Consider the following 27979-nt stretch of genomic DNA (forward strand, 5'->3'; position numbering starts at 1 on the left):
GTGGAGTGTTTGTGAGCCGTTAGTAGCCTTGAGCAGTGTGCTCTCAGGGTGGACTTTGTCTTTGGATGGAGAATGAAGGCCTGCTGGCCAGATCTCAGGAAGTGGTCCATACTCTTCTCTCTCTCTCTTTCTTCCTTTCTCTCTTTTTCTTTCTTTCTCTCTCTCTCTCATTTCCTCTCTCTTCCTCTCTCTCCCTCTTTCTCCCTCTCTCTTTCTTTCTCTGTCTCCTCTCGCTCCCTCCTCCTCCCAATCTCTTTCTCCCTCTGTTTACTTTGGATGACACTTCGTCTGTGTGCAAAGTGTGAGTCACGGAATACAATGCTAGGATTCTGAATGTGATGCATATTCTGCTGTCTGTGCGTGTCGGGATTGTATATCATTTATGTAAACTTTGTGTAAATTCCTCTGTCTGTTTTCTGTCTCCAAATGTTGTCTATTTCTAGTGGCACCATATTGTGATTTTGATCGGTTTTGCCTCAAGTATCACGTCAAAGCCTGCCTCATCTAGCTCAACCGATTCATTCGATCAGATCCTGTTTTTCCACAGACACACAGCTACAAGCTCCGAACTCAGGAAAACCCTGAATTTGTTTTTCCTGCGAGAAACAATGGCACGGCGGTGCTTTCAGCATAAGGCAAGGGAGGCGTTTCAGTGACGTGACAAATCGGTGCTCCACCAAACCGCTCAGGTTTAAGTCATATTTTCAGCATCTCTTCTCCACCACTTTGAGCATCTCTCTGTACTTTAGCTGGGTGGGACTGGGAACAGCACTGGAATTCCAGTGGAATGTGGGATGTGGGCTCTGGGTTGGTGAATATATATATATATATATATGTGTGTGTGTGTACTGGTAAGGAAGGGCACTGTATCTGTATCTGAGAGAGCCCAGACCAAAGCAGAACAGCAGAGCATGTTGGAGCGCTTGGACAGAGTAGAGTGGCCTGTGGATTTGAGGTTTGTGATAAGAGGCCAGGCTGTATCTCTGGGGCCAGGCGTCAGGCTCTATCTTTGGGCATGGGACCTGGGAATTCTCCCCTCTGCTCTCCATCATCTCTGGGTGTCAGAACCCAGGCCAGACTTGTTTTGGACAGGCATGAGGCTGGACTAGATTTGGATGGCTTCAATACAGAGGGGAAGAGATCTGCGTAAGAGAGGACTTCTTCCTAAAGGATGTCATTATGCACAGGTTTGTTAGATTTCAAAGGGAATAGACAAGATGGTCCATATTAGATGACCCTATTGCAATTCCACCCCAAAAATGAAGATGAATTGTGGTCAGATCAAATCTCCCCTTCCTTAGCCTTGGTCCTCCCTCTCAGGCTGTGTGTTGTGTTCCCTGAAGGGCGAGGAGGGCAGAGTGAACTTGGTGACAGATAGACGAGGGTAGAGCGTCTCTCGAGTCCAACTCCTGGGAGGAAACATGTCTGAAATGTTTTTCTCCAGCTATGTCTCTGCTTCAGAACAACTCCACCTATTCCAAGGGCGTGTATTGATTGTTTGGGCCTAAATTAAGCTTGGGAGTGTTGTTGTTTCTGTCTGCACTGTAAGTACTGTAGCAAAGCACTTAAATGTAGCTCTCTCCAAGGACATTCCTCTCCCTTGCTGTGCCTCTGAGTCATGCCAGACATTGGCTGTCACTGTGGAAAGTGCAAGTCTGAAGTCTGCCATTCGTTATATTGGGTTTCTTTTCACCAGGGGCTTCCTTCTCTACCCACATGTATCCATTTATAGCTGATCATCTCCTTTTCCCAGGCAGCGCAGGAGACTGATCTACTAGGCAGCGCAGGAGACTGATCTACTAGGCAGCGCAGGAGACTGATCTACTAGGCAGCGCAGGAGTCTGATCTACTAGGCAGTGCAGGAGACTGATCTACTAGGCAGCGCAGGAGACTGATCTACTAGGCAGCGCAGGAGACTGATCTACTAGGCAGCGCAGGAGACTGATCTACTAGACAGCGCAGGAGACTGATCTACTAGGCAGCGCAGGAGACTGATCTACTAGACAGCGCAGGAGATGGATCTACTAGATGGTGCAGGAGACTGATCTACTAGGCAGCGCAGGAGACTGATCTACTAGGCAGAGCAGGAGACTGATCTACTAGGCAGCGCAGGAGACTGATCTACTAGGCAGCGCAGGAGATGGATCTACTAGATGGCGCAGGAGATGGATCTACTAGGCAGCGCAGGAGATGGATCTATTAGATGGCGCAGGAGATGGATCTACTAGATGGTGCAGGAGACTGATCTACTAGATGGCGCAGGAGACTGATCTACTAGATGGCGCAGGAGATGGATCTACTAGGCAGCGCAGGAGATGGATCTACTAGATGGCGCAGGAGATGGATCTACTAGGCAGCGCAGGAGATGGATCTACTAGATGGCGCAGGAGATGGATCTACTAGATGGCGCAGGAGATGGATCTACTAGATGGTGCAGGAGACTGATCTACTAGATGGCGCAGGAGATGGATCTACTAGATGGTGCAGGAGACTGATCTACTAGATGGCGCAGGAGATGGATCTACTAGATGGTGCAGGAGACTGATCTACTAGATGGCGCAGGAGACTGATCTACTAGATGGCGCAGGAGATGGATCTACTAGGCAGCGCAGGAGATGGATCTACTAGATGGCGCAGGAGATGGATCTACTAGGCAGCGCAGGAGATGGATCTACTAGGCAGCGCAGGAGACTGGAGACTGATCTACTAGACAGCACAGGAGACTGATCTACTAGGCAGTGCAGGAGACTGATCTACTAGGCAGCGCAGGAGACTGGAGACTGATCTACTAGACAGCGCAAGAGACTGATCTACTATATAAATGCATGCGCTCATCTATGTTTGTACCAGTGACAATTGTAGAATAGAATAAAATATAGTTTGTTTTTGTTCAAATATCATCCATTGTTGGATAAGAAGGGAAATGTGTCCGTACCTGAAAATGTTGTGTACGGTATGTACACGTGTTCTATATTGTACGTTACATGTGTTTGTCTGGTGTGTGTGTCTGCTTCTGTAGGATAAGAGTGTAGTGTTCTCCCTCCGCCCAGCGCTGCAGGGCACACAGAGGCTGCTCAGTGCTGCACTGGGCTGTAGGCAGGCCCATCAATGAGGCCTTGTGCATTGTCCACTAGCCACTTTAAGACTGTACAGAACCCTGGTAAAGAAGCCCCCTGCCCCCACATTCTACTAGTGGGGGAAAGACAATTAACCACAAGCCTGGGGAAATCCACATGTTTTCACATTCCCTACAGAGGAGAGACATGTACACATAGACTTTGTTCTCTCTCCCACTCCTTCTCTTTCCCACTCCTCTCTCTCTCTCTTTCTCTCTCTCTCTCTCTTACGCACACATAACAAAAATGCGTATGGTCTTTAATGAGTTTAATGCTTTTAAATATAATGAACTTTTACAAGACTCAATCAGTTCTGCCATCAGGTCAGTTGTCACTAATAATGAACGTCGGTGCACTTGTCTTTATTGCTCAAGAAAGCAGTGGAATTACTCCATAACTTAATCGTCGGGTCATAAATCATAGTAGCCAATGGATCCTTTGTTCAGGGTTTCTTAATAGTTCCATTGTACTGTCTGTTTCATTCTCCGGCCACTCTGTCTGCTAAACCGTTTAGTCCAGACAGATAACTGACTGACTGATATATTTCCACTATAACAAAAAGATCCCAACCTTCTTGAGCTTTCTTTTCTTGCTGGTGGAAACCAAATAGACAGTGAACTAGAATTTTATACTTCATCATTTTTGACCCCGTAACCTACAAGTCTGCCCTTTTTGAGACTGTACTGTATAGTATATGTTTGAGCCTTCGGCGCGAAGATATACTGAGCTACCTCTGAGGTTTATGTGTTCTGTATTCCATATCTCTTGATTACCGTCGCTCTGAAAATTAGCACAAACTAATTGCAAAATCACGTATACTCTGTTAGCTAAATGCTAACGAGATTAAAAACGAACATGACCTAATTGCAAAGACAGGCAAATCCAACTCATAAAGTTATAAGTGTAGCTTGTAGCTACCGAATGTAATTTTCGGTGAGTGGGGACATTTACAAGCGAAAGTGAAATTGTGCAACTTAACAAAGTTGTGATGAATGCTTTTCTGAAGGAAAAAAACACTAGAAGAAAGCACAGGGAAAAAATGGCAACTGTAGAGAGAACTGATCCAGAGGTCTTTGACTTCTGGCAGAAAGCCAATATAAGACATCTGATGGCAAACATTTAGTTGTGAATTGCATACAGCACAATTGTAACTTCATCGCCTTCTGCGCTCGGCACAAGAGACTCGCCAATAGATATAGAAGGCTATGGACGTTCTCCCGTTGTGCTAACGTTAATGCGTTCTCCTGTTGTGCTAACGCGTTCTCCAGTTGTGCTAACGCGTTTTCCAGTTGTGCTAACGTGTTCTCCTGTTGTGCTAACGCGTTCTCCAGTTGTGCTAACGCGTTCTCCAGTTGTGCTAACGCGTTCTCCAGTTGTGCTAACGCGTTCTCCAGTTGTGCTAACGCGTTCTCCTGTTGTGCTAACGCGTTCTCCTGTTGTGCTAACGCGTTCTCCTGTTGTGCTAACGCGTTCTCCTGTTGTGCTAACGCGTTCTCCAGTTGCGCTAACGTGTTCTCCTGTTGCGCTAATGCGTTCTCCTGTTGCGCTAACGCGTTCTCCTGTTGTGCTAACGCATTCTCCAGTTGCGCTAACGTGTTCTCCTGTTGCGCTAACGCGTTCTCCTGTTGCGCTAACGCGTTCTCCAGTTGCGCTCACGCGTTCTCCTGTTGTGCTAACGCGTTCTCCTGTTGCGCTAACGCGTTCTCCTGTTGCGCTGACGCGTTCTCCTGTTGCGCTAACGCGTTCTCCAGTTGCGCTAACGCGTTCTCCTGTTGCGCTAACGCGTTCTCCAGTTGCGCTAACGCGTTCTCCTGTTGCACTAACGCTTTCTCCCGTTGCGCTGACATGTTCTCCTGTTGCGCTAACGCGTTCTCCAGTTGCGCTAACGCGTTCTCCTGTTGCGCTAACGCGTTCTCCAGTTGCGCTAACGCGTTCTCCTGTTGCACTAACGCTTTCTCCCGTTGCGCTAATGCGTTCTCCTGTTGCGCTAACGCGTTCTCCTGTTGCGCTAACGCGTTCTCCAGTTGCGCTAACGCGTTCTCCTGTTGCACTAACGCTTTCTCCCGTTGCGCTGACATGTTCTCCAGTTGCGCTAACGCGTTCTCCAGTTGCGCTAACGCGTTCTCCAGTTGCGCTAACGCGTTCTCCTGTTGCGCTAACGCGTTCTCCAGTTGCGCTAACACGTTCTCCTGTTGCACTAACGCTTTCTCCCGTTGCGCTGACATGTTCTCCAGTTGCGCTAACGCGTTCTCCAGTTGTGCTATTTCCAAACAAACCCGTGACTGGCTCAACTGGGGAACTACAGGAAGCTTCATAATATTTGTGACAGGTGAAATGAAGAACGAAATCTGCTTTATCTCCTAAGAAATTGCACAAGTTGACTGCAGGATAATAACTTAAAAAGTACCTACAAATATTCAAATGTATTTAAAAACTTAAAATAAATAGTTTTGACGGTATTTACATTTTTCCAAATACCCCTGTATACGGTATATACAGTATACCTCCCCAAGCCTAGTCAACACTAAGGCCATCTATAGGCGATAAAGGAATGGTAAAGGCCTTAAAGTATCCTCTGTTTTGTGATAAACCATGCTTATGTCCTGACATGGGTAATCTGTAAGTGATTGTGGGTCGTCTGTCTATCTGACCATGGGTTGTGAATTGTGATAAAGCCATTGTGTGGTCTGAGAGGACACTATCTCTAGGTCACTTGTCCGTATTGTCCCCCTGGTCTGGTTCTGAGCAGCAGCAGCTGTGTGTGATTGGACGGACACAGAGAGGGGCGACGCCCACACCCCCCTGTGTCACGACACTGAGACCCTGTCCCTCTGAGCAGGGGCGGAACAATAAGGCCCTGTATCAGCAGCCGTGTGTGTGAGGGGAGAATTTCCTGGATACACACACAGACACCTCAACATATACACACACACACACACACACATGCAGTCACACTTGCATGCTTGAGTACATTCACATATGCACTCATGTAAACACACTCGCACACACACACACAAGCAGGCACACACACACACTTATTACACACACACGTACATGAACACATGTACAAGGCGTGGGAGGATTGGCTCTGTAGTTGGCGACCTGATCACATGATGAGTGGTCTGCCAATGGGTGTGATGTCTGGGGATGATGATGGATGATGAGGAACAGACAGTGAGCTGTATGAATCTAATCTCTGTCCTCATGGAATCTACTCTCTGTCCTCATTCTCAATAAACCCCTCCCTGGAGAAGTGTAATTGTTGTTGTTAGAGAAGTGTCATTGTTGTAGTTAGAGAGGTGTAGTTGTTGTAGTTGGAGAAGTGTGGTTGTTGTAGTTACAGAAGTGTAGTTGTAGTTAGAGAGGTGTAGTTGATGTAGTTGTTGTAGTTAGAGAGGTGTAGTTGTTGTAGTTAGAGAGGTGTGGTTGTTGTAGTTAGAGAGATGTTGTTGTAGTTGGAGAGGTGTGGTTGTTGTAGTTAGAGAGGTGTGGTTGTTGTAGTTGGAGAGGTGTGGTTGTTGTAGTTGGAGAGGTGTGGTTGTTGTAGTTGGAGAGGTGTGGTTGTTGTAGTTGGAGAGGTGTGGTTGTTGTAGTTAGAGAGGTGTGGTTGTTGTAGTTAGAGAGGTGTGGTTGTTGTAGTTAGAGAGGTGTGGTTGTTGTAGTTGGAGAGGTGTGGTTGTTGTAGTTGGAGAGGTGTAGTTGTTGTAGTTAGAGAGGTGTAGTTGTTGTAGTTAGAGAGGTGTAGTTATTGTAGTTAGAGAGGTGTGGTTGTTGCAGTTAGAGGTGTAGTTGGTGTATTTGTTGTAGTTAGAGAGGTGTGGTTGTTGTAGTTAGAGAGGTGTGGTTGTTGTAGTTAGAGAGGTGTGGTTGTTGTAGTTGGAGAGGTGTGGTTGTTGTAGTTGGAGAGGTGTGGTTGTTGTAGTTAGAGAGGTGTGGTTGTTGTAGTTAGAGAGGTGTGGTTGTTGTAGTTAGAGAGGTGTGGTTGTTGTAGTTAGAGGTGTGGTTGTTGTAGTTAGAGAGGTGTGGTTGTTGTAGTTAGAGAGGTGTGGTTGTTGTAGTTGGAGAGGTGTGGTTGTTGTAGTTGGAGAGGTGTAGTTGTTGTAGTTGGAGAGGTGTAGTTGTTGTAGTTGGAGAGGTGTAGTTGTTGTAGTTAGAGAAATGTTGTTGTTGTAGTTAGAGAGGTGTAGTTTGTGTAGTTGTTGTAGTTAGAGAGGTGTGATTGTTGTAGTTAGAGAGATGTTGTTGTTGTAGTTAGAGAGGTGTAGTTGGTGTAGTTGTTGTAGTAAGAGAGATCTTGTTGTAGTTAGAGAGATGTGGTTGTTGTAGTTGGAGAGGTGTAGTTGTTGTAGTTGGAGAGGTGTTGTTGTAGTTGGATAGGTGTAGTTGTTGTAGTTAGAGAAGTGTGGTTGTTGTAGTTAGATAGGTGTAGTTGTTGTTAGAGAGGTGTAGTTGGTGTAGTTAGAGAGGTGTAGTTAGAGAGGTGTGGTTGGTGTAGTTAGAGGGGTGTGGTTGTTGTAGTTAGAGAGGTGTAGTTGTTGTAGTTAGAGGTGTAGTTGTTGTAGTTGGAGAGGTGTAGTTGGAGAGGTGTAGTTGTTGTAGTTATAGAAGTGTGGTTGTTGTAGTTAAGTGTAGTTGTCATTAGAGAGGTGTAGTTGGTGTAGTTAGAGAGGTGTAGTTGGTGTAGTTAGAGAGGTGTAGTTGGTGTAGTTAGAGAGATGTTGTAGTTAGAGAGGTGTGGTTGTTGTAGTTAGAGAGGTGTGGTTGTTGTAGTTACCATATTGTAACTCTTAATCTTCAACTAATGTATTTGGGTTTTAATAAGGGCATCTACTAGAAAAAGTAATAGTTCTTCTCTGTTCAGTCTCTTTGTTTTTATCTGAGGGTTGGGTGGTGTTCTTCCTCCTCCATTCTGTTCTTACTGCCATCTGAACAGTGAACACTGATCTTGAGGCGGCAGGTAGCCCAGAGGTCAGAGAGGCGAGCCAGCAACCTGAGATTTGCCCGTTTGAATCCTGGGTCCGCCTAGATGCCATTGCCTGCTGTTGTGCCCTTGAGCAAGGCACTTAAGCCCCCACAACAACAGCTCCCTGGGTGCCCAGTGTGGCCTAGAGCCTCAGACTGCTAGTAGCTGTGAGCTGAATGTCAATCAGGCCTGATGTTTACATGTGGGCAGAATTCCTCTCCGACTCCCGGTCCAAATTCCCAGCAGCAGCACGTATGGTGAGCAGCAGTTAGAGCTCAACACAGCCAGTTCCAGACACAGAGAGAGAGAGCCTACTGAAGGCTGACTGTAGCAGTCCTGGGCCCAGGGAATAGGCCAGATGTGGCCTATTGAGTCAGATCGAGGCACAGCCACACTGTTTATGGTCTTTCATTCACGTGATTAGATTCTCTCTACCTGCAGACATGTATTTTCTTCTCCTTCTATGCAAAGCTGTGCTCTGTGGTAGGTCTTCTATGTTCTGTGGTAGGTCTGCTGTGTTCTGTGGTAGGTCTGCTGTGTTCTGTGGTAGGTCTGCTGTGTTCTGTGGTAGGTCTGCTGTGTTCTGTGGTAGGTCTTCTATGTTCTGTGGTAGGTCTTCTATGTTCTGTGGTAGGTCTTCTATGTTCTGTGGTAGGTCTGCTGTGTTCTGTGGTAGGTCTGCTGTGCTCTGTGGTAGGTCTTCTATGTTCTGTGGTAGGTCTTCTATGTTCTGTGGTAGGTCTTCTATGTTCTGTGGTAGGTCTGCTGTGTTCTGTGGTAGGTCTTCTGTGGTAGGTATTCTGTGTTCTGTGGTAGGTCTTCTATGTTCTGTGGTAGGTCTGCTGTGTTCTGTGGTAGGTCTTCTGTGGTAGGTCTTCTGTGGTAGGTCTTCTGTGTTCTGTGGTAGGTCTTCTGTGTTCTGTGGTAGGTTTTCTGTGGTAGGTCTTCTGTGTTCTGTGGTAGGTCTTCTGTGTTCTGTGGTAGGTCTTCTGTGTTCTGTGGTAGGTCTTCTGTGTTCTGTGGTAGGTTTTCTGTGTTCTGTGGTAGGTCGTCTGTGTTCTGTGGTAGGTCTTCTGTGTTCTGTGGTAGGTCTTCTGTGTTCTGTGGTAGGTCTTCTGTGTTCCAAAGTAGAGGCCATCAATATTAATGTCCTGAGACTGATACTATTGTATATCTGTCTGACTGTTCTATAACACCAACCTGCCAAGACAGCATGGTTGAGAATACTAGGAATTCTTCCCAGATTCTTAGGTTTTTGAAAATAGAAAGTACTTAGAAAACTTGCAGTTGGTGTATATTCAGTATTCATTTTGTTTCTCCACCAAAAAAATATGCTTACCGCTACTTTACTAAAGACATCTGTTGTATAAGTTCGGTCTTGTTGATCCCAAAAGTATTTTTGTTTCTAGATCCACAGAGAGAAGGAGACATTCTACCCTGCCCAGCCCTGCACTGATCCTACATTACAGGTGAAGACTACCATAACAGAATCCACAGGTAAGTCAAAATACCCTAAAAGGGTTCTTTGGCTTTCTCAATGGGAGCACCCTTTGAAGAACCATTTTCTGTTCTAGGTCCTTGTGGTTCCAGGTAGAACCCTTTTGGGTTCCATTGTAACCCTTTCCACGGATTATTCTACATGGAACCAAAAAGGGTTCCTCTTCAGAATAATTTGTATTGACCAATCCCAGGCAGTTTATTTCTGCCAGGCAGTCAGTTATCATACAGGTTATAGGAGATAGAGAAGAGCAGAAATGAAGATTGGGAGGGTTGTCAGGGGTATGGAGGTCCTTGCTTGGATCATGGAAGAGCACATGTCAGAATATAATTTGATTTCTGGAAGATCTCAGTTGGAAAGACCAGGTTGTAACTTAATTTCAGAGGATTGAGATGTACTGTAGAGAAGAGAGCAGCTCTCTGTAAGAGTAGTGAAAGGCTTAAAATGGCAAGGTCATTGATTCAGATAAGATGGGGATGGCATGGACCTGCTTTCATCTGAACTTCTATCCCTACTGTACCATGTGTCCCCATAGTATCAATCAACGTATCTCGTACCTGTAGACTAGGTTAGCATGTTGTGCAACCCTACCACCTTTGATGTCTGAAGAAGATAGTGTTCACATCTGTGCAGAGATCAGTTGGAAGAAAATACCTTATGTCATAGGAATTAGACTAGAGTTCACATCTGTGCAGAGATCAGTTGCCATAATAGCTTTAAAAGGTATCCATACCACTGCATTGTCCTTAGCATCTCTGTATCTTTGTCCCCTCCCTTTGAGATGCTTCCAGTCCCATCGTTCTGGTTGCTAGGCCAAACAATGACAAAACAGCAACCCACTCAAACAATAAAATCCTTCTTGTTAAAATAAAAAAATAGTTTATCCTTTTTTCGGCATCTGACGTCATCAACATCATACCCAAGAGGATCGCAATTATCAATGCAACGCAGCTCGTTTTTCTTCCTGATCATGTGAAAGGAAGACATGGGAAAAATGTTGAAGATTCCAGCCACCCAAGCCATAGACTGTTCTCTCTGCTGCCGCACAGCAAGCAGTACTGGTGCATCAAGTCCGACACCAACAGGCCCCCTGAACAGCTTCTATCCCTAACTAAATAGCTAACAAAATGGCTACATGGACAATCTGAGTTGGCCCTATTTTTCACTGTCTTTATGCAGTCAAACTCCATGTGACTGTTTAGTCCCGGTAATTAGGCTTCTCCAAGCTCTGATGCTGCTGAGGGTCATTAGTAGCCTACCAAACTTGCTAACTGCCTGGTACTCAGCACTCTATTGTCCCTCACTCTAACATCAATGCAAATCTAATCAAAAATCTAATCAAACACTTCATGAGAGCCCATGAGCTCATGTTGCACAAGGTTTCTGTAGGCTGTGCAATTGCGTGAGAAAACAGTGATGGCCTCTACTAAAAACAGGAAGATCCCATCAGCTTTCTATAGGCTAGGCTTACTACCTTTATTTCTCAACTTTCCTAATATTAAGCACATTGCTTCTCTTTACAACAGGAGTATAGCCTAACTGGCTGGCATGAAAATGAACCACAGGAAAAGCGTCCTCCATTCGCTATTTAAGTGAATAGATGACATGTATGTTTTCCCGCTGCCCCGGTTTCGATACAGGTGAATGATAATGGTCCATTCTAAATCATAACAAAATGTCACACATATATTATTTAGTATATGTAAGACAAGGTTAAATCAAGAATAGTCTGATGGGTGACAATATTAGCCTATCAATTGTGAATGATATATTATCACGTATGAATGATGCCCAGCATAAGAAACAATGCCTTTTTTGCGACTTTTTCCAGTCATAGCCACACACCTCATGTAGCCTAGCCCATAGGCCTATACATTTTGATACGGTTTGTATCTAAAGTAACTAAAGTGGCCAAATAACTTCTTAAAATGAAGCACATTTAATCTGTTTACAAGGGTTGTAGAGCCTAACTGGCATGTATAAGCAGCACGTGAGTTAAGTTTGGGGAAGATCATTTTCACCATTAAAATGCACTTTTATAATAAAAGCATTACATGAATAATCACATTTGTGGTCACTTTTGATAATGGTGTTTTCCCGCTAATGGAATATTCGCGCTTACAGCCTACTGCCGTGTGCACATTGCTGCGCTTATAATGTGAATAAATAGTTTATATAGTTTATATAGTTTATCAATATTTTAAGCTTAACGTTCTGATCTGTTGCGTCAGCTACATTGCGTAAAAAATGTTTGGGATGCTCGTGGTTGTATTAATTTGGGATCTATCGCATCCCATAACTGTCCCAGACTATGTTTTTAATATTTATTTATCTCAGAGAACAGAATAGGTAGATTTTTGTGCTATGGGGGTAGTAGATTGACATAGGCTAGTGCTTTTGCTGTTCGTTAGGCCTACTTGTCTTGTTGGCTGATGAAAAGTAAATGTGGACAGTTCTTCCATGATCTTCAATATGCACCTCTGAATTAGATTAGGATACGCTCAGTTGCGTAACCGATGTGTCTGTCTTCACTTGTAGCCTGTGAGAAAGACATGATCACGTGACAGAGAGCCATGTGACTGAGAGGTGATTCGGAAGGCACAACGAGCGCAAAATGCATAGAGTTTTTTAGGGTGCATTATGGCCACACACAGGGGATGCCGGCATGAAATTGTAGGCATTATCAAGTGCTTGTCAAATTGTGAATGAGTGACTGATGAAGTGTGTACAGCCTGTGAAAGAACAAAGCAGAGCTCATGCCTTTCAAGCAACATTTTTCAAATCATCATTGGAGTCTCATCATGCAGCCTTATAATGTATTAAAAATCAAAACATATAGCCCACCGTTTGTAGAACAACTAAAGTTACATTAATAACTCTAAATTCAGCATATAGGAGTACCTATTTTTTATTAACCGCTCAACATAGAATAGCCACATTCCCTCAAATCATTTGGAGAAAATATCCTTTCTGTTTTATTCAGCTATGTTTAACTGTATTTTTGTATTAGACTTTTTAAAATGTAGATGTTCCAAAGGACTGCATCAGTGGCTTGTAGGCTGTGTGTGGAGGCCAGGAGATGCTAAATGTGTTTATGTTAATTGACGGTCAATTCCCGTGAGACAGACAGTTATTTGCTTGACAATCACCAGCTGATGAAATTTTAGTGACCACCACAGCCCTGCACACACACACACACACACACACTGACACTCGAACACACACACAAACAAGGCAAGGCCATGGTGAGTATCGGACACTCATCTTGATACCCCTTTTCTCTCTCACAGAATTCCCTGTGTCCCCGTGCTCTGAAAGCTCTGAGAGTGTTGGGGGCTCTTTGTCGACCACTGGTGCCCTGAGAGACTCAATCAGTGATGTGGAAAGTCTGGGAGAGGACAGTGTCTTCAGAAAGGTGAGCACACTGGACTGGACCCAGACACTCGCTTTCAGTCACAATACAATGTAAGGAGAGGAGTAGGAGTCTTCATCGGCTGTGACATGATAGCATATGAGTACATTATGAGTCCGTATGAGTCAGTTCTAGAAAACAAGCAACACGGTCTATGTCTTCCCTGTTGTATGTTTTTGGTGATGTAGTTCCATTGATTTCCCAGCTAGTCTGTTTGTTAATGCACCTTCAGACCACAGCAGACTGGTTAGCTTCCTCTACCATGTGACATCAACAGGCTCCCATGAGCCCTCCTTCCTGGGCCAGCAAACCCCATTATGACCTCATCCCCCTCGTTTTCTCCTTTACCTCCCTTCCTCCTCCACCCTTCTTTCATAGTGTACACTCAGTGGAGGGCGGGTGAGGCATAACGGCACTCCAAAGCTGTTTTTCCACTACAGCCTTGGTCCTCATTTCTTTGGTTTCAACAGGCTTTGGTTTCTCTGCACTCATGAGTTCATTTCCTCTCCGGGCATCTACTTAGCACTCAACCACACATGCACACTGTAACTTCAACTCAGTCTGTAGGCTACATGTTTTATTTCATTAGGTTTTCATGTTGGTATGTAAAAAAAAAAGAGTAAGTTAATGAGTCAAATGTTAGAAACGTTAACAAATGTTTTCTTCCTGAGAAGCTACACAAGTCCCCTCTAACTGCTCCCAGACCAGTCTCTGCCCCTCCGCCTCCCGTCTTGAGGTTTGTCATTACGCAACAGGTTTTGAAACTTCGGGTGACCTCAGCACTTTGGACAGAGACAGGCAGGCAGTGATCAAAAAAGGACCTGAGTAACATGACTCGATTCTACTAGTCTTTTCATTCCTCAAAGGCTCTTTTAAAACGATCCTTATTCCAAGTCCAGTTTTCTCTAGAGCATATTTTCGAAATGTGCGTCTGTGTGTGTGTGCGTGACTGCGTGACTGCGTGTGATTAGTGTAGGTGTGTGTTTGTGTAGAGAGTGTTAGCTGGCTGACTGCTTCCCTGCTGCGTGATCTCAGGCAGGCTGAGTCATTTGTTCTGGAAGTTGATTTTCCATAGCCTTCTCCTCATAAAGAGGCCTGTATGGTTATTATGCTCTGAGCCACTGCGGCCGACCGTTAGCTTAACACCCGCCCAGTGCTGGCACTGCTGGAGAATGTGAAAACTAATGATACACTCCCAATGAAGATCATCTGCAGCCTGCCTCCCTAAAGGGTGTGTGTTTCAGTTGTTATGTAACCTTTATAGGGCTGGAAAAAACTCTCTCCTCCATCAGTATGCCTCTCTCCCTGCCTTGCCCTTTCCTCTCGCCAGTCTGAAGCCCGCAGTAAGCTCAGACTAATGGCAGCTCTGGCCAGTCATCATCAGGCCTAACCTCCCAGGCCTGGCATGTGTGAGGAACAGCCTGAGAGACAATGAGACAGGACATTTTTGTTTTGACATTTAGGGACACATTTGGCATCATGCTTACCAGACTTGTTAGATTAGGTTGTAATGTGCAATTCCAGCTAAAATATGTCTGTTCCAGCAAAAAAGTCCCCTACAGACTTTCCAAACCCTAATAGATAATATACACACACACTGAAGATGATCGCGACATGTTGGTCCGTTTTATTTTTGAATTGCAATATCCTCTAAAATAAAGTTACCTTGGATGGTTTTGAAGTATGGTGTTTTTACACAGCTGCAACTTAATTTGATCACTAATTCATACCCCGTTCTCCCATGACCACCTCTCTTTGTCTTCATACTTGATGCAAAAGAAGCGCTCCCTCTTTTTTGCACCCAAATATAATGCCTTTGAGTTGTGTTGACTTTGGCTCCAGTGGTTAACAGGGTCTCTCTCTGTCCCCAGGCTGTGGATGGGCCAAGGGATAGCACCAGCGGGGTGTCAGTGTCCTTCTCCTCCGTAGACGACGTGGCCAGTGTGGGTCCCCTCAGCGCCAGCTCTCAGGGCAGTGTAGGTCCCCTAAGTGTCTCCTCCCTGGGCAGCGTGGGCCCTCCTTGGGCCGGGGCGGGGGCGGTGGGAACTCGGACCAGCTGGAGCTCTGGAGACACCTGGCAGACAACAGGGAAGGGAGGAGAGGAGGAGGAGAGGAAAGACAAGCTGACAGAGGTGCCTGTATGCTCTGCCGTCATGCGCCCGTGTATCCGTTCGCTCTCTCCGTTCCGCCGGCACAGCTGGGGCCCGGGGAAGAATCCCGAAGGAGAAACAGACGTGAACCAACGCAGGTGAGTCCTCTTAGACCCAGACACTGACCTCTTACATGTACCCCACACACACTCACATAAACATACGGTACTCCCCAGGAAGGATAGCTATAGTGGTAAAACGTCATCATCTGTGTGAACCATACACCGCCAACTCCTACAGTATTCTGACTTGTCCTCAGTATGATTATATCTATTGTGGAGCCACTTGAGACTCTGGTAGCCTGGGAAGTACAGTGTACAGAGATGAGACTAGGACAGAGACTGGCTCCCAGAGGAGTGGTCCTCATATGGCCTTGTGTGTGTGTGTGTGTGTGTGTGTGTGTGTGTGTGTGTGTGTGTGTGTGTGTGTGTGTCTGTGTGTTCTGTGCATGTCCCTCAGAGGGCCTGTGTACAGTATAGTCAGCTTGGAGGCTCCTCTGTGTAAGTGGACTTTGTGGGAAAGGCCTGGTCCCGGTCAAAGGTTAAACACTGACCTCTGACCTCCTTCAACAGCTGCGCGAGCTGTTTGCGAAGTACTGTACCATCACTCCTCTGACATCACTCATTCTGCTCAATGTTTCAGTCTGCGACACTGAGACACTATCCAGAGGCTTGACTTGAATAGCCTTTGTTTTTATTGCTACCAATTCCTTCTCGCTCATTTTCACCCATTTGGTCATGTATTGTACTGTCAGTGCTCCCATCTCTCTCTGTCCATCCCACCTCTCCTGTCTTCTGATCATCTCTCCATTCATCTTCTCAGTTCGTTGCGAAGTCAAGGGGAGGGGAAGCCTCGAAAGCCAACGTTTCATAGGAGAAGGTACCATAGTGTTATTTCTCAATGTTTCCATTCTGACTCTCCCTGATGTGTTGCAATTACGGGAAGAAAATGCTAAACCTACTTTTACCTCTATCACACATATGCTATGGAAAAGTCATTTCTAAAACAGAGAGTACTGTCAGATTATGTCTGGAGAGAGTGGAAACCAAGCAAAAAGGTTTTTCCCCCCAATAAAATACTTTATCAAACCACTCCCAATGGGGGAAAAGAAGCCTACCGTTTACTGCAGTGGGCTAAATCATTGTCATTGTAAATAAGAATTTGTTCTTAACTGACTTGCCTAGTTAAATAAATAAAATCAAATAATTAATCAGGGTCACAGAGTTTTTCTTGGTAGTCTTTAAACAAATCTACTTTGAAACAAAAGTATACACCTCATACACATGGTTGTGGGCTTAAAAGGAAGACACCTTTACCATGTCAGATATAGAGTTGAAATATATTATATTTTGAGTTTGCATCCCAATATTATACTTTATATACATCACAGAAGACTGAAATATAACAAAACCGTTTGCCATAGAAGAAACATCAGATTTCTTGTGTAAAAAAAGAAAATAATGTTTATTAATGATGAAATAATGAACAATATTAATAACATCCGACTGCAGGATTAATCATTAACCCACCACTTTCACCTTTGACCCCCCCCCCACCCTGTAATAACGTCACCCTGTTTCTCCCTTTGTCCACCCATCTCTCATGTCCCTCTCCATCCCTCTCCCTGGCATCTCCCTGTCAGTATGAGCTGGTGTCCCTCCAACATCCCCCCTCCTCACCCGGAACAGATTGATAGCAGAAGGTATGCCATCACTGTGTGTCAACTAACTGGGAGAGAAATGAAGATGGAAAGAATGCACTGACAGTATAGGAGGATTAACAAGATGAGAGATACAAAAGAGACGGGAGCCCCTGCATGTTCTGTGCTCTGTGCGGGATGTACTGTATCTGGCTTGGTGTGTGTCACTGCTGCTTTCACTGTGGTCTCTTTGTCTTTGTCACTTTGCTGGTCGGTCGTGGTCGACCTCAGGGATGCAGTCACTTCTCTTCTGCCTCTCTCGCTCTGGCTCACTCTCAGAGACAAGGAAGCTAGAATTTAGAGAGGAAGCATCAAGCATCTTTAGAACAATCGTATTTTACTGCTACACTGCTGGTTAACTATGGCAAAGCTTAAAACAACCAATATAAGCATCGTCATCAGTGAGCCGTACATGTGAGTTATGGTTTTAGTTCAGTTACCTCGCTTGGCAGCTTCAGTGAGAGGACCAATCATCACAGTCGGGAACGAGGTGCTAGTTTTTTTGTACACCAATACTGAATGCTGATTTCTTATACATTCATGATCTCAAGTGTGTTATTTGATAGCTGTTATTTAACATGAATTGTTCTGTTGTCTTAAATGTTCTACACTTTTTAATCAACTAAACTAAAGGTTGCCAACCTGAAATTGAAGCTTTGGGGGGGGTGGGGGAAAATATCTATTATACTTCAGTTATTTGCCCTTTATATTATGTTTAGGTTTGCATGTATGTGTTCCTTCCTGTTTGTGCTGGTGTTCATTTATTCCTCTTTGGCTATACATGCTTTCCTTCCTTCCTCCCATCACCTCCTCACTGCCGTCCTGCAGGCATCTAGTTCAGTGTCTACATGTGCATGTACTTGTGCGCTACACTTGTCTGGTTTCAGTTTTGAACCAGCTGATTGATCATCTGCCTGGAGCACGAGGATCTGCTGGGTGTGAATTCACTGCCTGCCTGTGGTTTAAACATCTCTCGGGGCGTTAGTATCTATTGTCCCGACGCAAAATGCTTTCAGTAACTCACACAGTTTTGTTGTGTTGTGGCTGCAGTTACAGTTTGGAGGGCCTGGCTGGAGAGGAGGATGCTGGGAAGGCTTCCGTCGACGTGGGGAGCCCTGGACGTGTGACCCGCCTGGACAGTGAGGAGAGAGGCTCGCTTCTGTCCCTAACAGAGGAGCAGGAGTCAGACCTTGGCGACTGCAGCAGCCTCGACAGCCAGGTATGTGTCCAGGCCTATCTTTACCATAGGGGTCCTGTGTCTTGCTTGCGCAAAGACTTGCGCAATTGCCGAATCTTTGCAACTTCCCGTGTAGAGTGGCTCTCTGTATGCACAGTAGTTGAGTGAAATTGTGTTTTATTTGATTGCAGACAGCTCACTGATCACTCTCTCTCTCCTCTATTTCAGCTATCAGGGAGAGTTCTGCCTGTGAGACGTCCCCTCATACCTCACCAAGCGCTCACCAAGTCGGTGTCCATGCTGGCCATCAGTCACAGAGACCTGGACGGTGAGGCTCACTCTAACACGTTAACACTTTCTCTGGGTTCCCCTCTACAGCACACAGGTCAAACTCATTCCACGGAGGGCCTTGGTGTATGCGAGTGTTTCGCTCCACCCTTGTACTTAAGGTCACTGATTAGTAAGGAACTCCCCTCACCTTGTACTGAAGTGGGCTACATTAGTGTCACAGTGTTTCTTGGTAGTCTTACAGAAATCTACTTAGAAACAAAAGTATACACCTCACACACAATGGTTATGGGCTTAAAAAAAGATGTTGAAATGGATTCAGTTTTGAGTTTGAATTGCAATATTACACTTTATATACATCGCAGAAGACTGAAATATGACATAGAAACACAGGAAAAACAAAGTTTATTAATGATACAATTATGGAAAATATGAATAACGTTCCACCCATGAGGCCACTAGAGGGCGAGTTGGTCATGTGACTGCAGGAAAGGGAAACATTTTTAAACCTGCAGACCCTGCCCTCCGTGGAATGAGTTTGACCCCCCTGCCCTACAGCCTTCTCTCTGTCTGTGGTGGCATGGTGGCACAAAAGGCCAGGCCTCTATCTATCCAACAATCAAGTCTCCTGTCACCTGCTGTTTCCAACCTCATCCTTCAGGTCCATTTTCCCTCTCTACCTCTGCTGTTCATTTTCCAGACAGTTGACAGGGACAGCATCCAATCAGGTGGCTAGTTCACTCTCTCAATCCCAATCTCCTCTGGGGCTAACAGAGGCTACTGTTACAGCTTCTCCTCACTATCACTGGGGGCGGGGATTTCTCCCTTCTCTGGTTTCCCTGTCCCTTTGTGTGGGGTGTCACTCATTCAATCACTTGGTAGGGAATGAGGTCAAGTCTGTGTAGGGCTCATTTGATCACTTGGAAGGCATTGAGGTTCGGCCCAGGTTCTTGTGCTCATTTAACGCGTGATTTGATGTCTTTTGTACCCTTGAACTGGATAGCGAGCGGACGGACTCGACCAAAGAGACGCATCTCCTTCTCCTTCAGCATCCCCAAATCTAGAACATTCTTTTCTATTGGCTCTTCCTCCAGTGATGAGGAGGAGGTTGTGAGTAAGTACTGTACAGCTCCCAGAATGCCCTGAGTACCCACCTAGCCCCTGGCTGCTTCCTGTGTAGTGTGCCTCTTCTTCTGCCCGTGTCACTAAACGGACGTCACATCCCGCTAAACTCTAAATCCAACCCTAATCTCTGTTTGGTTCCCCTCCCCTTAACAGGGTCAATGTCTCTGAAGTTGTAGACAAGTCATTTGGTTTGAGAGAAATTCAACATGTACATAGCTTTGTTTTCAAAGAAGTAGGTTATCATCTGCAGTCACCAAAACTGAACAGGTGATCAGATATGCACTGGTAATGAAAGTCCATTTAGTGAAAATTCAAGCAAAGTGTTTCTGAACAGAATAAGAAAATTGCTTCCACATAGACTATTAGGTCTTGTAAATGGGGCGAGTCTGACCAGTCCACTAATTGTGTCTGTTAAGTTATTGTGCTCTATGTTATTTTCTGACTATGGCTTCATCTATTTTATGAAAGCAATGCCTACAGCTTAGTTCTGAAAATCTTGGTTACCAAGACCAGGACGGAAGAAGAATGAAAAGATTATGCCAAACCATGTCCATGTTTTTCATTTCAGTCTAATTCAAAGATGTTCACCAAGATGTTCACATATTTATTAAATGTTCATGAAACAGTCAAGGACAAGATTGACTCTTTTGTCCTTTTAAGAGCGTTGTATTTCTGAACGATTTGTACCCGGCTGAAAACCTAGCAACAGCAGCAGACTCAATGAGGTCTTTTATACGAATAAATACTGCAGCTTCAGAGTAAAAAGCCCTCTGCAGTCCAGTCAGCCATCTGGAATCATCATCATCATCATTCATCATTCAGCCCTTAATGAATATCTGCAGGAGACACCCATGACCCCAGAATCTATTTCCCACTATTGGTATCCAACGGAGGCTAAAGAATCAGCGTTCTCCTAGCACAGATTTCCCCAGGTCCCCAAGTAGCCCTTTTCCTATTGTATTTGACATGGCTGCCACGCATATTATGTCCCTCCTGTGAGTTTTCCACATATTTCTTCCCCTTTTTCTTTCCATCACTTCTATTTATTCCCTCTAGCCTCCATTCTTTGAAATCCACATAAACACATTTCAAAGTGTTCCTTTTGGGCTTCACAGCTGCTAAAAAGGATTGAGTTTCCTTTAGGAAATTTCACTGCTGCTTTCACACTCCTTTGAGCCTCGTAAGAACGGCTTGTATATTATTTTGGGGGCGAACGATAGGAAGAAAATCCCTGGCCGGGCCGTTACTGGGGGATGACGTTTCAGAGGGCTTTCGCGGCTCTAGCGTTTCAGAGCTGCAGCTTAAGAGCTGTAAGAGATGTTGCATGGCAGTTTTTGAAAATGCCTCTGTGTTTGTCACGTGATGTGTGCCTTATTGAGCTTTGCTGGAGGACTGTGTTTGTCACGTGATGTGTGCCTTATTGAGCTTTGCTGGAGGACTGTGTTTGGCCCCTAGTAACTTTCTTTATTACTGGCCGCCCATGACTACTACTGTAAATATATGCTGTCTATTGTTCACATTCGGTAGTGAATGTATTTTTTGGGGGGCTTGATGTTAATTGGCTATGTCCTTAACCATATTACCCAGTGTGCAATTCCACATGTAACCCGTCCTACCAAGTACCCACTGGTTCAGTTGGATGTTTGTACAAACGTGTTATGTGATATCACCTGTGCTTGGAAATGTCTTGTAATGATTATGTAATATGTAATTTATACATGTACTGAACCACAATTCTGATAGAAAAATATGACAAGACTGTTTCATGGTTATATACTATAAGTCTATGATTTTATACAGAGGAATTGCAGTCTGTAATTTCAACATGTTATTTCAACATGCTTCCATTGGTCCAGCTCATCACCCCCTCTCTCTATTTCTCCCGTAGGAATGGGATCCTACTCCAGCACCTCTGGATCACTAGAGTACAGGTACGACAGAGGCTTTCTTTTCAATGGGGCCTTTCTTACAATGTGTACTCTGATTGCTATTTCTCCAGCAGAACAAGTGTAAATGGCCGTATGTTCAGTGCATTTTTCCTTGTCTGGTTCAGCATCTCTGAGGAGGACCCGGGCCCCCTGCGGAGTTACACTGAGGGGAGACAAGGGACCAAGGTCAGCCGCACTTTCAGTTACCTCAAGAGCAAAATGAGTACTAAGAAGAACAAGGTGAGTCTGTCCATTCAGCATTTCCTCCTCCTCCTGCTTCTCTTCCTTTCCTCCTCCATTTCCTCCTCTCCTCCTCCTCCTGCTTCTCTTCCTTTCCTCCTCCATTTCCTCCTCTCCTCCTCCTCCTGCTTCTCTTCCTTTCCTCCTCCTCCATTTCCTCCACTTCCTGCACTAGCAGAGCACAGAGCCTGGCTCAGAATTGTATGTGAGAGGATAAATCAAGTTGTATTGGTTAATTGAATTGAAGAAGCCCCAGTAGTACATTTTCACTCTGACCCTAGCGCTATTGTTCCCTCTTGGTCTTTCTGACGTTAAATCAAATGGATTATTAGGTGTTCAAAGGCTTCTCAATACATACAGTTCTATGGATACATTTATACAGAGTACATGTATTCAGAAGGGATTTACAGTATCTTTCTGTTAGGTAAGTGTATCCGTCTGTGAGGTGTGAGTAGCAGAGCGAGGCGCCTGTTCTGCACGCAGTAGGGAAGTCAAACAGGAAACAGAGGCATGCTGTGGTCTTTCTCAAAAATCTGTCTGTATGGCATCGCTGCTTCTGCGAAAACAAACCGCTCTCTTAGACTTAATTCTACCATGTTTCCTGATAACATTACAGTAAAAACAGTCACGCCCAGACCATGCATCAACACAGTTCTCATGTGATTTTATTTCCCTGTGATTGTATCCCCAAAAATACATTTTATTTCCATTAAGACTTGTTCATACTTGAAAGTATGTACATTGTACATACTGTAGAAATATTTGCTGAGATTGCGAGCCAGAGGCCGGAAACTGCAGTGGGGCTGCTGTGTAACAGAGACGGCAGAAAACAGCAGTGCAGAGGCACAGATCCTCCCTCCACCACCCCCCTCATCCTACACATGGTATCTCACTTCCTCCTGGTGGGCTGATGGCTGGCGTCATGGGAACGCCAGTGTTCTGTCTGTAGAGGCTGTAGCACCTTTTGTTCCAGACCAGCGAACAGACAGACTGTTACTGTAATGTTGTGTAGACGTCTCCTGGCACACGGTCGCTCCCTGAAGCTGAGGGCTGAGGCAGGACAGGATGAGGTAGGGGATATTGGTCATTTGGGACTTCTGGGAAGAAACCGGGAGTTATTAGTCACCATAATGTACTTAGTCACTAACTACTGCATGTCGAAGGTGTGCCTCCCACTTTCCCAATGTCACTTTTTACTGTATTTGTTTATCATATCTACTAGTTTATTTCTATGACGTCGAACGGTGCAGGGTTTTCGTTGGCAGCCTGTGACTTGTGTCTTGATGAGAAGGGGAAGAAGTGTCTCCAGCCTCGTTGTTTAGAGTTGACTAGTGCCTGGCTCACGGCTCAGACGGGAACACATCATGATACACTGTCTTCTCACCACACATTCTTCCCTCTTTCAGGAGAATTGATTTTAGAATCTTATTTAGGTTGAGTCAGAATCATAGGATATTGGTTGTTTCCTGTACCCATCATGAATTAGTGTCTATCTGTACAATACACCCGATAGTGTGTTTTCTGTCAGCCCGGTGTATTGTATGTGGTTACGTTGATATACTGTAACCGTTTGTCGGAATTAAGTTTCTGTTTGTGAATGAGACTTCTAGATAGAAAATACAGAAATATTAGGAATGGGTTTTTGAGACTGCCAAAACACATGCCGTTTTGACTAGTGGTCAATGATGTCAGCATACTTCCTCAGTATATCTTTGTGCAAGTGACTCATGCATCACGTCTTTGGATAACTATTATCCAGGCGTGAGATCTATTTGTAAGACCTTGATTGCTTAACTCCCGAAAGCATCACTGTGCTTTGATTCAGATAATTGATGGCGTTTTGTCTTTGTATCTCTAACAGGAGAAGGAGAAAGACTCCAAGGAGAAGAAGACCCTGAACGGCCATCTCTTCAGCTCTGTGAACCCTGCCCCCTCCTCAAACTGCCACCAGTGCAACAAACCCATCAACACTAAAGAAGCCTTCCTCTGTACCAGTAAGACACCCCCTCCTCTTCTGTAAACCACTTCCTCCTCCTCCTCTTCTTCTTCCTCCTCCTCCTCCTCAACCAGCCCACGTCAGGTGTTATGAGAGACCAGACTCCACAGTACACAACGTATTAATTTTGTTCCAGGGTAAGAGACACTGCTCTAGTTTTATTAACCCCTCAAAACTCCTATTTCTTCACATGGTGGTTATATAGGCCTGTGGTTATATAGGCGTGTGGTTATATAGGCCTGTGGTTATATAGGCCTGTGGTTATATAGGTGCTGCTCTGGACAATGACCTTGGGTTTCTACCTGTAGGTTTTCAGGGGCCCAAGCTGTGTTTGCAGTCATTGTGTAATGTCTGGTGATGGAACGTCCTACTTTGGCTCCAAGCCATGTGATAAAATGGGGACTGCTTACTATATTCAGTTCCCTGAAACGGCCTAGTCAGCTTGTCTAGTTGAGAAAGTCCATACTAAGCAAAACACAGGAAATCCTACACGCCGAGGGTCTGTCTGAGGAGAACTTAAGAGGATGTTGTTTATTTTGGGGCCAACAGAAGTGGACGTATAGAACCTCTCTGTCACGGCAGTATGTACATTCCTGCCACCATCTTTGTATGGACAGCAGCTTGCATTAGAACAGCAGAGCCTAGTTCCCAAGCCTAGTTCTCAAACTCTTTTGTTTGTTGCCAGTCTGTCTGAAGTGTGATGGACTGGGTGGGTCTGTCCCAGTGAAGAGGGTGGTTAGATGGAACCAGGGACAGGGGACGGATGTGGCCCCCGGCCCAGCTAGTCCCCTCAGTCTTTCACTGGGTTGCATCACCCTGCCCCTGACACAGCTGGGAGAAGTCAGCTCTGCTCTTACAGCTCGGTTCTGTCTCTCTGCACTTTGCTGTGTGGTGACGAACATCCTGTCTGTCTGTCTCTCTGTCTGTCTCTCTGTCTGTCTGTCTCACACACACTAGCGGAGGATCCTGTACTGTAAACCCTAAGTTAAGTTTACGTGGCTCATTTCTCAGAAGTGACTTAGTTTTAGACATGCAGTGTTTCACAGCATTGCAGCCCACATAGGGTTTGACGAGCACGGACCTAGATTTGAAACAAGCCCTTAGTTTTGACAATTGACCTAGTTATTCAGAGGTACCTTGATCAGTGACTGATCCTCGCCTCTATCTCCTAGCTAGAAAGTCAAATAGGGCTTTGTGGAGAGTGAGGGAGTTTTGTCTGAAATATAAACAAATAGAGTTTATTCTAATGGACACCTGCCTCCTCTCTCTGTTCTCTCAGCTTAACTTTGAGAGATTCAGTCTGTCAGGATCTGTGTTTGACACACAATCAAAACAACTCCCACAAGCTGGCCACGGAAAAATTGAAGGGCACACACCCTGTTGCACAACACAATCCCCTCTCACTGTTTAGAACCTCCATCTGGGAGAGCGCAACAGCCTGTTCATTGTTGTCTTCCTTCCCTTCTGTTCCCTCCCTGAAGTGTTGTTGTTGTGTTTGTTGGATGGGCTGGAGGTGCAGAGGAACTCTTTGAACTCAATGGCCTTTTCATACTCCACATTAATCCCGGATTCTTCTGTTAGTCATTGTGTTGCTTTTATGTGGTTAGATGAGCTGTTTTTTGATGGCGCCTGCATTTTCTCAGCATTTTCAGATTAGAGTTTCCTGTTTCTATAGTTTAGGGCGGTTCAAAGAAGCAGTGTTGATTTGGTATGAGTCAGTCACGTGATGCAAGTGAAACCAAGCTGTGTTGATTTGGTATGAGTCACGTGATACGAAGCAGTGTTGATTTGGTATGAGTCACGTGATACGAAGCTGTGTTGATTTGGTATGAGTCACGTGATGCAGGTGAACGAAGCTGTGTTGATTTGGTATGAGTCACGTGATGCAGGTGAACGAAGCTGTGTTGATTTGGTATGAGTCACGTGATGCAGGTGAACGAAGCTGCGTTAATTTGGTATGAGTCACGTGATGCAGGTGAACGAAGCTGTGTTGACTTGGTATGAGTCACGTGATGCAGGTGAAACGAAGCTCTGTTGACTTGGTATGAGTCACGTGATGCAGGTGAAACGAAGCTGTGTTGACTTGGTATGAGTCACGTGATGCAGGTGTAACGAAGCTGTGTTGATTTGGTATTGGTCACGTGATGCAGGTGAAACGAAGCTGTGTTGAATTGGTATTGGTCACGTGATGCAGGTGAAACGAAGCAGCGTTGACTTGGTATGAGTCACGTGATGCAGGTGAAACAAAGCTGTGTTGACTTGGTATGAGTCACGCGATGCAGGTATAAGGTTGTATTTTTTCTACTTACATTAGAATCACAGTATTCTGTCCTGTGAGATGAGTGGAGGCTTTTTCTGCAGTGTTTGACCGATTGTTCGACCAACTCTTTGTCCTATTGTTGTTTTTCTTCTGATCGTTTCAGACTGCAATGCACAGGTCCATAAGGGCTGCAGAGACAGTCTTCCTGTGTGTGTCCAGGTCAAAATGAAGGTAACGTTTGGCTCTGCTCTGTCTGTAATGCATCTCAACTCACATCTACAATGCGTCTTCACTCACACACACACAGGAACAGAATGTGCCTGCCCTGTTGGAGCTAGAAACACAAGCATTTCGCTACACCCGCATTAACATCTGCTAAACATGCGCATGTGACCAATGCGATTTGATTTGATCAGTCTCTGTCTAACGTGTGAATGAATGGGTACAGGCTTGTTATTGGCATTGATTTAGCGTAATACGTGATACTGCATTTCCGTTGTGTTTTTCAGCAGCAGAAGCAGCAGACCGTGGTAGATTCTGCGTCCGTGTCCGGAGTCATGTTGAGAAGTAAATGTAATACATACTTCTCTGTCCACTAATTCCATGTCTGTCTTTCTGATCAAACCTGTGTCCATGTCTGTGATCTGGCTGCTGAGGGGAGGACGGCTCACAATAATGGCCGGAATGTGGTTAATGGAACGGTATCAAACGTGTGGTTTTCATGTGTTTGATACCATTCCATTCAGTCCATTACAAGCCGTCCTCCCTTCAGCAGCCTCCACTGATTCTCAAGTACTGCATGTATGTATTCTCAAGTACTCCATGTATGTATTCTCAACTACTGCATGTATATTTGTAAGTACAGTACGTTTGTGACCATGTGCAGTAGGCTGCCTGTGCATTTATGTGCACCCACACCTCTACGAAATATACTATATACTAATTTCTGTGTCTGTGATCAGCCACGTCGGCGGCGTCTCGGGAGCGTCCGTGGTCTGCCATCTTGCCCCCTGACGACCAGGCCATGGTCATGGTGGCGCCGGTGGTGCCTCGCAGGAATACCAGCATCCTCTCCAGCAACCTGTCCAAGAGCATCTCCATCAGCAACATCGCAGGGTGAGACACAACACCACTAAACCAGCAACCAGCTCACCATCGCCCCCTTCACATACTCGGCTTGTACATTCTCATGCCGACGCGCTCATTAACACTACTGGACCTGTTCTATCACAAGTGTCGTGTCTAATGCATTGTACCGCAATTGTGCAGCTGGAGTGTGTAAGGGACTTTCTCTCTCTTAGCCCCTCCTTCACTAACTCTGTTTCTCTCTCACCCCGTCTGTCTGTCCGTGCAGGCCATTGATGGACGAGATGCCTCTGAAGGGCCTGAAGTACCTGTCCCAGTCCACAGACTCACTACACAAGATCTCCAAGGTCAACGAGTCCACTGAGTCTCTCACCGATGAAGGTCAGTTACCCTGAGAGACCCCAAGTCACAGAGCCTGTATTGTCTAATCATGTTCCCCAAGTCACAGAGCCTGTATTGTCTAATCATGTTCCCCAAGTCACAGAGCCTGTATTGTCTAATCATGTTCCCCAAGTCACAGAGCCTGTATTGTCTAATCATGTTCCCCCATCATTGCCTGTATTGTCTAATCATGTTCCCCCATCATTGCCTGTATTGTCTAATCATGTTCCCCCATCATTGAAGGGCTCGCTTCAAATGAGTGAGCAAATGTGAAACACATTCAACATGTTCAGATTGCCTCCGATGTTTTCAGCTGTTTTATTTCAATGTTTTAATGCATCGTATTGATCCTCGCTCAATAATGAACCGTGTATGCGTAGGAGCGTGCTCGTCTGCTCACGGTGAACACCGTACAGCAAGCCCTCATGTGCTCCTGTCTGTTGCCGTAGGGACTGAAATGATGGACAGCCAGCTGATGGGGGAGTTTGAGGCGGAGTCCAAGGATCTGGAGGCGGACTCCTGGACCTTCACTGTGGACAAGAAGTATGTGAAGGGGCTCAAGAAGGAGGTGGTCAAGAGACAGGACGTCATCTACGGTAGGAGGACACTGTCGCGCTACCACTCATGCCATCTCACTGGGACACACTTTGTTTTTGTTCA

The 27979-nt window shown here is 45.3% G+C and overlaps 1 protein-coding gene across 43 annotated transcripts in view; it reads left to right on the plus strand.

Moving 5' to 3' along the window:
- akap13 (A-kinase anchoring protein 13) overlaps positions 1 to 27979 on the plus strand; it is a 94507-nt gene that overhangs the window by 56635 nt on the left and 9893 nt on the right. For 3 of the 43 annotated variants that reach the window (XM_036953029.2, XM_036953038.2, XM_090204869.1), the window contains 16 exons: positions 9489 to 9576; positions 12868 to 12992; positions 14861 to 15237; positions 15962 to 16018; positions 16782 to 16841; positions 17889 to 18057; positions 18244 to 18343; positions 19307 to 19417; positions 21317 to 21359; positions 21482 to 21596; positions 23458 to 23590; positions 26016 to 26083; positions 26362 to 26425; positions 26815 to 26968; positions 27207 to 27319; positions 27769 to 27915. In XM_036953029.2, the coding sequence (XP_036808924.2) occupies positions 9489 to 9576; positions 12868 to 12992; positions 14861 to 15237; positions 15962 to 16018; positions 16782 to 16841; positions 17889 to 18057; positions 18244 to 18343; positions 19307 to 19417; positions 21317 to 21359; positions 21482 to 21596; positions 23458 to 23590; positions 26016 to 26083; positions 26362 to 26425; positions 26815 to 26968; positions 27207 to 27319; positions 27769 to 27915 (1924 nt within the window). The remainder of the gene's footprint in view (positions 1 to 9488; positions 9577 to 12867; positions 12993 to 14860; positions 15238 to 15961; positions 16019 to 16781; positions 16842 to 17888; positions 18058 to 18243; positions 18344 to 19306; positions 19418 to 21316; positions 21360 to 21481; positions 21597 to 23457; positions 23591 to 26015; positions 26084 to 26361; positions 26426 to 26814; positions 26969 to 27206; positions 27320 to 27768; positions 27916 to 27979) is intronic. The other 40 variants (XM_036953046.2, XM_090204775.1, XM_090204876.1 and 37 more) reach the window with 20 other exon arrangements.

This window comes from Oncorhynchus mykiss, chromosome 2, assembly GCF_057628025.1.
Source record: "Oncorhynchus mykiss isolate SJ-2025 chromosome 2, ASM5762802v1, whole genome shotgun sequence".
Classification (NCBI taxonomy): domain Eukaryota; kingdom Metazoa; phylum Chordata; class Actinopteri; order Salmoniformes; family Salmonidae; genus Oncorhynchus; species Oncorhynchus mykiss.